The sequence below is a fragment of the Vicia villosa genome, unplaced genomic scaffold, assembly GCF_029867415.1.
Source record: "Vicia villosa cultivar HV-30 ecotype Madison, WI unplaced genomic scaffold, Vvil1.0 ctg.002281F_1_1, whole genome shotgun sequence".
NCBI classification, from domain to species: Eukaryota; Viridiplantae; Streptophyta; class Magnoliopsida; order Fabales; family Fabaceae; genus Vicia; species Vicia villosa.
Genome location: NW_026705883.1, coordinates 107,457 through 118,687, shown reverse-complemented (window position 1 = coordinate 118,687; position 11,231 = coordinate 107,457). Strand labels below are relative to the sequence as shown.

At 34.7% G+C, this 11,231-nt stretch overlaps 1 protein-coding gene across 1 annotated transcript; it reads left to right on the top strand.

Moving 5' to 3' along the window:
* The first annotated feature begins 8,310 nt into the window (after positions 1-8,310).
* LOC131638348 (transcription repressor OFP5-like) lies at positions 8,311-9,357 on the top strand. The gene has a single exon (XM_058908907.1). It carries the CDS (start codon positions 8,311-8,313, stop codon positions 9,355-9,357), a length of 1,047 nt encoding a protein of 348 aa, XP_058764890.1.
* Positions 9,358-11,231: the final 1,874 nt, after the last annotated feature.

Genomic DNA, 11,231 nt, shown 5'->3' with positions numbered 1-11,231 from the left:
TTGTGTACTTTGTATTTAAGTCTCTTCACATCTTCGATAGAAGAAACTTAAATAGGGGCATCTGTCGCACCCCAATTTTTGACCTACAAATTTCATTCATATGATCATGTTGCGTTCGTATTTCGTTTGCATTCAAATTGTCGCATTTGTTGCATATTTCCCGGTTTTATTCATCCTTTTAATTTCTACTTCAAAAATAAATAAAAATTTCATTAATTTCATTTAGATTTATGTCTTTACATTTGAAAAAATATAAAAAACAAAATATGTGTTTTAATTGTTAGTCTAATTTTTGTTTATTAAGATTAGTGTTATTGTATTTCTTAGTTTAGATTTATTCTCCCATTTTTATTATCTTTTCTAAAAAATGTTTAATACAAAAAATAATAAGAAAGTTGTGATGTATTCCTAGTTTGGGCCTATTGTCCATTCTTGCTTAAGCCCATTTTATTTCATTTTTGCCATTACACTAAGTCAAACAAAAATGTACAGAGAAAACAACAAAAATCTGCCACGCTTCTGCTCCACTATCTCTTCATCCTCTGCTACCCCTTGCTGCCACCCTGCTTCATAAGACTCCAAAAACCTGCTTAAAAACGGTCAAAAACTTACATTAAAATGGCAAAACAAAACCTGCAGTAGAAAGCAATAAACAGCTTACCAAATAAGTTCAAACCAGTTTCAACTTTCCCCCCAAAAACCTACCTCCATTCATCTATAAAATCAGAACAAAAAAACTCAGTTAAAGGGAGGAGAAAAAACAACAATACACCTCAAACTTCACACTGATACACCTAAATCATATCCTCACATTCTTCCCTCAAAACCATAACAATACAACAATACGGTTCCTTCGACCAACACACATAAACCGGTCCCTTACCCTGTTCTAACCTAAACCTCATCACAAACCTGCAAAAACCCCTTAACGAAAACAACCGCCCCAATCCGATTTATAACCATCACAGCATCTTCAACACAAACATAACCCCAGCTCACTATCCTCTCACGCTCATCAACACACATTGACCCACACGAATTCAAATCAACAGGCAGCATCATGTCGAACAACAACAACAAATAAAAGTTCAGAAGCACAGTGAAGAAAGAAGAAGGAAATTGCAGAGATTAACAGAAGAAGACAAAGAAAAACATACCCGATTCACTTTTGGTTTGCATTTCCTTCCAATTTCTGTACACTATGTAACTGTAGTCATCGAAACTAATGAAATTTGGGTATGAGGGCTTGTTGCGGGCTAGGTTTTGTTTGCTTTAATTTCTAATTTTTGTGATGCTTGTTTTGTTGATGATTGAACCGCGAGAGCAGAGACGAGAGCGAATCGAAATAAATTGAGAGAATCGAGCGCAAGAGAGTAGTGAGATCGAGAACTTTCGTTTTGTTGTTGTTGTAGTCTGTTCATGAAGCAGAGAGGAAGAGCCGAGTATGAGGAGAGAGGCGCTGGTTTTACCTCCAGGGTTTTTTAACCCGTTTCTAACTTACAAACCGGGTCCTTTAAACCAGATCCGGCCCAAAGTTTTTTTAATAAGTTCTTGTTTCAGTATTCACTTAGGCTTAACACCACCAGTTGGGTTTGACACCCCCATGGCACAATGTTTTTCTTTACCATAATTTAATATCTCATTTCTTTCTTATAAAGAATATAAGTAATTACTCTTTCATTTATTTATTTAAGAGTTAGATTTCTTTTTCATATAAAAATCATAAAAATGTTTTTTATTTTTTTATTTTATTTACTAGATATATCAAAGGACCAAAAATATTTCTGTTGTACATATAGAATTTTTCCAAAATATTTCAAAATGATTCAAAAAAAAAATACCTTTTTAATCGAATCGAATTTTGAGTCTTAATGGATGAATCAAGGAGGGTTCGTACGTACTTGTACGAGTTGTCCTAAAAGTATTTGGGTGATGGCCGTTAAGCTTTTATTCGAATACTTGGATTCCATTAAAGACTCTTTCAAACTCGATTTAACTCACCTTTTTTACAAAACACCTCTCTTAAATAATTATTTTAGTCTATAATGGATAATGAAGAAGGGTTTGTACGTACTTGTACAAGTTGTTCTTCAAGCATTTAGGCGATGGCCGTTAAGCCATTGTTTGAGCGCGTACATCCGTTAAAGACTTCTTAAAACTTGATTTAACGAGTTCTCTTTCAAGTATTTAAGCGATGGCCGTTAAGCTTTTGTTTAAATACTTGGACCCAATTAATTTTTTTCCACCCGCCCAAGTGCGAATCTTTTTTATCACCTACGAGGGGGTTGTACGTACTTGTACAATTTTCTCTTTCAAGCATTTAGGCGATGGCCGTTAAGCCTTTGTTTAAATGTTTGATTTCTCTTAAACAACTTCAATTCAATTAACACTTTTTATTCACACCTTTTAATTTTTAAATTTTTTAATCAAATTCAAATGCAATTATACTCCCACATGTGAGGATCGATTTTTCTCCACTCGAATGCGATGATGGCCAAAATCTTGTCTTAATCTTGATTTAGTTATCCATTCTTGTAGTGATGCAAATAATCTCCTATCCATGTGCGCATAGTATTGTTTGAATGCGATCGAGTACCTCTCGCTAAAACCAACCAACAAACTCATAGTTTTACCCCCGAACTACGATTGCTCTGACTTTCCCATTGCACTAGGGAATACGTAGGCACAAGATACAAACGTCTTGGCGAGCACAATAATAAAAAACCTTTTTTTGTTCCTTTCTTCTTTCCAACCTAATAAATAACGCGAGTAGATATAAGCTAACAATTAATCATAAGAATAACTAAATGGGTCCCATCGAGTACGATGGAGGTGAGGGGTGCTAATACCTTCCTCTTGCTTAACCGACTCCCGAACCTAAATTTGGTTGCGATGACCATCTTATCCTTTCTTTTCTTAATTCATGGGTTTTATCGATATTTCCCCTTTCCTTCTTGGAATAAATAAAGTTCGGTGGCGACTCTGTTGTACTTCGAATGCGTGAAAACGCGTCGAGTCACATTTTTACCGTTACACACCCATATCAATATTTCTACCGCTACGAGTTAGAATTGACTTACAATGCTCACGAGGATTTTCTTGTGTAGTAGCCGGAAAAGGACCTTTGTTTTGATCGGCAAGTTGCTTTGACAATTGCCCGACTTGAGTTTCAAGATTCTTTATGGCGGCATCCGTACTCTTTTGGCTTGCAATTTGCAATTGCATGAATTGGCTAAGAGTGTCCTCTATTGAAAGCTTTGATTGTTGAGGTTGTTAGTTGTAACCACCTTGATAAGGATTTTGACGATTCGATGGACCCGCTTTCGGCCTCCATCCTTGTTGATAACCTTGATTACCTCTTTGTTGGTAACCTTGGTTATTGTTGTAAGGTTGTTGTTGTTGTTGTCTCTCACCATAAACTTGATTAGGATTAGACACATAATTCACCTCTTCACCCGGTGGAGGACAAAAACCTGTTTGATGGTCACCCCTACACAATTCACAACACATCACATGTTGATTTTTAGAAGGGCTCCCATTTATCTCTTTGATTTGTTGAGGGAGTTTTGACATTTGTTGAGTGAGCAATTCTACTTGTTGTGTCAATAACTTGTTTTGAGCAAGTATTGCATCACTAGTATTCAATTCAAGAACTCCCGGTTTTCTTTGCGATGCACTACGGTTGTGTTGCCCTTGATGATCATTCAAAGCCATCCTATCAATGATAGCAATTGCTTCTGCCGCAGTTTTTGACATCAACGAACCACCCGCGGTAGCATCTAAAAGAGTTTTTGGTTGAGGTTGGAGTCCATTTCTAAAGATATGGATTTGAGACAATTCATCAAACCCATGAACTTTGCATTTTCTAACCATGGACTTGAACCTCTCCCATGCTTCATTGAGAGATTCATTCGAACCTTGAGAGAACACCGCAATAGAAGTTTTCGCTTCCATGAACCTATTGTGAGGAAAAAACCGATCCAAGAACTTCTCTTCTAACTCGTTCCAATTTGTCATGACATTATTTGGTTGATCAAGGTACCATTACTTAGCTTTTCCAATTAAGGAATGAGGAAAGAGTCTCCTGAACACCTGTTCTTCTTGGTCTTCCGGAGCACCAATTGTTCCGGCGATCTCGTAGAACTTTGTTAGATGAGTAAATGGATCCTCGTGATCTGCCCCTGTGAACGGATTTTGGTATAATAATTGAAGTAACCCCGTCTTCATTTCGAAGTTTCTTCCATTGACCTGATCACGAGCAAATTGTGCATTGAGACGAGGGTTGTTAACACATGGCCCTCGAGGTGGAGGATCCGCAGCCATTTCTTCCTCAACCAAGTTTTCAACCGGAGTTGAAGAAGAAGATGCTTCTTGTTGTTGTCTTCTTTCCCTAGCTAGTTGTCTCCCCCTACGAGTTTTGCTATTCTCTCTACGAGCAGTCCTCTCAATCTCAGGATCAAAAAGGAGTTGATCTGCAGGTATACGTCCTCGCATAAACTGTAATCTGAAAAACTAACCAAGCAAATTAACAAACACAAGGAAAATAAATTTAGAAACAAGATATTAATTATAAGACTCAATACAAAACAAACTATTGCAATGCTTGCAATATCTAAACAACAATCCCCGGCAACGACGCCATTTTGTTGGAAGAGTATTGTGGTGTACTTTTCGTTTGTATCGTATCCACAGGGATTATTGCGATATCACCGCCGTTCTATAGCCTATTTTGTCGTGAGTTAATGTTACTTTAAGTTTGGGTTTGCAAAAGATCATTCAACACTTTTAGTAGCAAAGAGTAAAGTAATGAAAGTTCTAAGTTAAAGAAAATGTATCAAGATTCGATTTCATCGACCTAAATTTGTATGTCTCCTTATAAATATACGTATATGAACATGGTAACGATCAACATAATTACGTATCGACGCCTATATCATCTGTGTCCACAATGATATAGTTAGATTTACCGTATTGTTTAACCGACGATTTCTCCATCCTTTAAACAATACAAATAACGTTTTAAAACCGATACTAAGTAAACATCAAACGCTAAATCCATGTCTGCAATTTATAGTTTGATAGATGATAAAGTTAGATCTAGATACAAATATTGATGTCTCAAACACTTATACCAAAGAAAATCTTTACTTAACAAACTAAACCATCTATATTGATCATCACATGTTCATACATAATATATTCACAAGAAAACATACAAAAAGCTAGGAAGATTACATCTTATCTTGATACAAAAGAGATTTAGCTATCCATGAGAATGGTAGCTTGCTCAAGAAGTAAAGGATGAAGATCAACAAGCATCAAAGGCGATTAATCGACGATCAAGGCTTCTAATCTTCAACTCTTAGTTTGCTACAGTGTTTAGGGTTTATGAGCTCTTAAGAATGTCAAGTCTCCTTCCAAAAATCAGAATTACTCTTTATATAGTAAAACAGTTTTTTGTCCAGGGCGCGTCGCGCCCTCCAGCGCGCTTCGCGCCATTACACTTAAGAAATATAAACCGCCAATGCGCGCGACGCGCGCAACTCTCTGCTTTGAAGCTCCAAAATATCTTGCCCAGGGCGCGACGCGCCCACATCTCCGCGCGACGCGCGCATACTTCTGCCCAACACTCTCTTATCAAGGTCAAAACAAGCTCCAAACTTCTCAAAAATGGCTAAAACCTACAAAATCACAACTAAAACACATATTATCATTAAAAGAAAGCTTAAAATTATAAACTATAAATAATTATCTAAAACTTCAGGGAATTGTACGAATATACGATAAAAAACGGTCGAAAGGTGCCATTAATTAAACTAAATATTAACACAATCTGGCACCTAACAACTCTCCCCAACTTAAACTCTTGTTTGTCCTCAAACAAAACAATGATAAATTACCGGGAACACAAAATTTCACAAATGAAACAACCAGGCAGAAACAAGAACAATTGAGTGGTTCAAATTCCCACAGTACACAAAGATCAATCCTTACCAGTTTTCATCAAAGCACCATGATAACAATGCTAATCCTATATACAAATTTTATGTCAAAAATTCCACAAGCAAAAGAAGTTCAAGAATGAATCACACCTACGCACTTCTCTATTGAGAGAACAAAAATGGAGGATCCTAACACTCACCAGTCAATGACGCAAACCTACCGAATTAATTATGAACTCATCTAAGCACAGAATAAATAAAAAGTATATAAGCATGAATCACTAAGGACTTTCGGGTTGTAGCTTGGCTTGGTTAACAACGAAATGTCATGTCTCACGGCCATTGAATCGAAAGGGTCAATACCTAAGAGAGCATTTAAATACACTTACATCCACACCTCTTTATCAACAGATCATACAACATTATTGCTCAAGAGTTCACCTTTTTATTTTAAAGGAACTAGCTATATACAAAGCTTCTTTTTTTTTTGTTCTCTTGAGCAATCAGTTATTTATTTCTCATTACCAATACAACCAAAATTTTTTATTCTCCCCAACTTGAATAATACCACCACATAATCACGAATGCTCTCTATTCTAAGGCGAAAAGGAATCATTCCTAACCACAATTAATGGTGCTCTTCAAGGTTGAAAGAAAATCATCAAGATTCAAATCAAAAATCGGCAAATATAGACAAGGAATTGATACCGATTGAATCTTGGCAAAAACGGCTCAAAATGGTTATCAAATGCACACACACTCACCGGGTAGGTTATATATGGTAGAGAAGTTATACTCGTAATGCAGAACAAAACGCCTTGATCACTTTCATGCTTAACACAATTTAATAATAAATGCAAGATTAATCATAATAAAAACGAGTTAAAACGCACATTGCTGGTATCCAGCACAATTTATTATATATCTACACAGTGGAAAGTCTCCTCACAACTACAGCTAGGCTAAAATGATTCACAATTGAACTAATTTTATCAACAGAAATTAATGACAACTAATTTGTACAATTTAAAATCATTATAATGTAAGGAGCGAGATTCTATAATCTCAAAGGGATAGTTATGCAAACCTTGGGTGTTAAGCTTTGAAGGTGGTTGAAGAGTTTCAAAACTCAGAAACAAAGACCTTTAGGGAAGAATTCGGAAGCAGATGGAGTCAAAGATGGTTGAAGAATCATACATGTGGGTTTGTTAGAATATCAAAGAAGAAAAATGTAGTTGTGAGCAAATGGCTACAAGTGACAAGATCAAGGTTCAAGCGAGGATTGAACTTGATAAAAATTATTCAATAGATATTGAGTTCGCAGAGATTAGGAAGGTGGTTGATGGGTAAATTAACATCACCATGGTTTCAAGTCAAGGTGAAGATTGTTGAAATATGTGAAACCTTGAGAAGAGCACAGGACCCAACATTTCACCGCTAGATCACACACACGCACGCATTATTATTATTATTATTATTATTATTATTATTATTATTATTATTATTATTATTATTATTATTATTATTATTATTATTATTATTATTATTATTATTATTATTATTATTATTATTATTATTATTATTGTTGTTGTTGTTGTTTTTTTATCTTTTATCTTGATTCAAATTAAGTTGATGTCTTATTGTGCATATAATTTTTTTTTGTACTAAACACCATTTATTGTGCATATAATTTTTTAACCTTAAAGTTATTTTGGTGTGATTTAACTATGAAAAAGTTTAGTGACTAAATTTTTAATACCTTTGCCTATTAACTCCTATCTCGAAGCTTCCATCAACAACTAGGAATAACTAAAACCAAAAAATAAAATAGACAAAGATAAGTTGAAGCATAGACATTCCTAGGCCGGTAATAATAGTACATCTACATGCTAAAATGTCCCCTATAATCTATTAGAAAAACAAAATAAAAACCCCTAGAAATTATTGTCTCTTTATTTGAAACAACTTCCCTCCAAATAAAATTGACTCTAATATACAAAAGGCCAACCTAACAAATTTTAAAACTTTAAACAAAAATTTGAAATGAATCATTTTACAAATTTACAATAAAAAAATATTTTTCACACACAAATAAGTTAATTAAATAATAATAGAGCAATATAAAAGTTGGCAACCACCTCTTTATTACTGCTCTTAGTGGACCTAAAAATAAGCATCACTTGAAACTTTCTCTGAGTAGAAGAAAAAAGTGTCACATGATTTGTGGCGGTTTTCTCTTTTAAAAAACAATAAGAAACCCACGTTCCTATTTAACTTTCTAACCGTTTTTCACACCGCATCACTATTCATCTTTTTAACCTTACAATATCATCAATCAATTATTATCACTTTTTACATTCAACAAACCATGATGAAATGGAGTGGAAATGGAAGAAAATCTTCAACTTCTTCATCTTCTTCATCTGGTTCTTTTTCTTGGCTTTCAAAGCTAAAACACATGAGAATCATCAATTCAGATTCAAATAAGGAAAAGAAGAAACCTACTGCATCGGTTAAGGATATTCCATCTCCACCTTCTTGTTTCGATATCGGCGGAAGGAATGGTAAGAAGAATGGAAGAAGATCGCACTCACAAGGTGCAATCAAGTTAGATCAGAAGGATGTGATTGGTTTAGAAGACGAGAGAAAACTGGTAAATGATAAGAAGAGTTTGATCCAGGTTGATGAGTTTGATAGAGATAAAGAATATGAAAATATAAGGAGAAGATTCGAGCGAAAAGCGCAACAGGTTTTGGAAGAACAGCTTTTGAAGTTAGAAAGAGAAGCAAAGGAAGTCGAAGAGCTTCAATATGAATCTCCGAGAACAATTTGTACACCAAGAACAAGTACAACAACAACGCGTTCTTTTGCTTCGTCTAATGCAGGTTTGAAGAAGATTTCTTGTAGCCTAAGAAACATCACAGTGAATGCATCATCTGAGAAGAAACAGGTTTCTGAGAAGCAAAATTCGAAAGAAATTGAAGATTTGAAGGTGAAGACGCAAGAAAAACAAAGGAGGAAAGTAAAGAAGGTTTCGAGGGTGAAGATATATTCACCAAGGATGATATCAAAACTTGAAATAAGCAGAATAAAAGCGTTAGAAGAGATGAGGAACAAGGCAAAGCAAAAGATGAAGAGAGAAAAGAAGGAAGAGATTATGGAGGAGATTAGTATTAATATTAAACCAGAATTAGATAGTTTTGCTGTGATTAAGTGTTCATTGAATCCAAAGCAGGATTTTAGGGATTCAATGATTGAGATGATTGAAGAGAAGAGGATTAGTAAGGCAGAAGAAATGGAAGAGTTGTTGGCATGTTATTTGACTTTGAATGCTGATGAGTATCATGATATGATAATCAAAGTGTTTAGGCAGGTATGGTTTGATATGAGTCAGTATGGTTTTGGTATTAATTAATTAGAAATTTAATTAGAGTAGTTGATTAAGTTTAATTAACTGGCTTAACCAGAAATGTAAATAGTTTATTTATTGTTATTATTCTGCTAGTATTTGTTGTTCTTGTTACTCTGAGTTATTTTGTATCCATATTATCATGCTCTTATTAATGATAGTATCTATGCATTATTATGTTTGGATGTATTGGGAAGAGCAATTTCTAAATTTCTATATAAACTTTATATATTTTGAATGAGTTAATGGGCTGTCTGAGCAAATAGGGTACTGTTTCTCTATCCCCAATATTGCAGCCTTAGAAAAAAAAGCTTTGTGTAGTAAATAAATATAACTGAACTTTTCTTAGTTTAAGATTGTTCAATTTTAGTTCACATATTTCAATTGCTGAATATTTTTTTTAATAAGCAATTTGGATCTAGCGGGCGATTCACCGCTAGACCACACACACGCAAATGCAAAGGGGAGAGATACAACAAAACAAAAATAAAGATATCTACTAAATCCTAAACAACAATATTTGATAGATGGTATAATAGTATTTATTAGTATTATTATTAATATTATTATTATTGGGCTCTAATAGTATTTGGGCTTTTAGTTTTATTATCCATTTTGGATGTTATATAATGTAGTGTCTTTGACACATTTAGAATAATCAATGAAAAGAAATGAAGTTTATTTTCTTAGTTAGCTTTTAATGTCTCTTTTATTTTACAGCTTTTCCTTAGTTTGTTAGGGTTTAGATTTTGCTTCCTAACATTGGTGCTCTCATTCTTGCACTCAACCTCTCCTATGGCATATTCTTACTACAACCATCCATTTTCTCCTCCATGCACTCACTCACATTATTCCACTACAACAACAATTTTTACCCCACCATTCATAAACCCATTTCCTGCATATTATTATCCAACCTCATATCCTCAATTTCACCATCAACAACAACCCGTAGTTTCTGCTCCACCTCAACAACTATCCTCATCTCCAGATTTCTTTTCACAGCCAGAAACACTTCACCAGCTAGAAATTATAAAACAATATATAACAGAGACTCATGAAATCGCAAACAGATCTAGAGAGGAGTTGAAAGAACAAATTCAGAATATTTGTGATTCATTCAGAAAAACACAAGAAAAATATGTTCTGAGTATTGTGAAAAAACAGATGGAGGAAGAAAAAGAAGATATAAAAAAAGTTTCTGTTTCAATAAAATCAACTCCGGCGAGCACTCCGGTAGCATCTCCAGCAAGAACTCCAACAGTATCTCCGACATCCATTTCGAAAAAAAAAGATCCACTGTTGAAAAAGAGAACATTGCCATCAGAAAAATCAGATTTGTCATTAGAAAACAACACAATTTCATCGGCAAAAACAACACCATCATCGCCAAAAACAACAATGCTGCCAAAATCACTAAATTCATTATCTTTTTCATACCCACTATGTACCTGTTCTCGGCCGCGACCACCGCCTGAACCGCCACCGAAACTATCGAATTTATATTTTCATAATTTTAATATTTCTCATAGTTTCTACTTTTTTGTTTGAAAAAAAAAAGAAGAAAAAAAAATCTGAAGGAGAAAGAAACGGATGATTCAGTATGGTAGTAGTGGTAGTGAGAGATGAAGGGAAAGGTGAAGTTGAAATTGTTAACTCAATACTCATCGTTAGATCATCACGTTTTGATCTCAACCGCCCGCAAGAAGCACAATCCGTGTGAGACCTCAACCTCCAATATTTTATCAACACGTGGCCTGGGTTAATTCATCCTCCTTTTCTATTTTCTTGCTATGTGGTTATTTTTTCCATCCTCTCTCTACTGAAACATACAACGTGGCACTAGGTCCAAGTTATCACCTTCACATTTAAAAACCTGC

Coding starts and splice junctions, on each gene's coding strand:
- LOC131638348 (XM_058908907.1), top strand. CDS start 8,311: ATGATGAAATGGAGTGGAAATGGAAGAAAATCTTCAACTTCTTCATCT.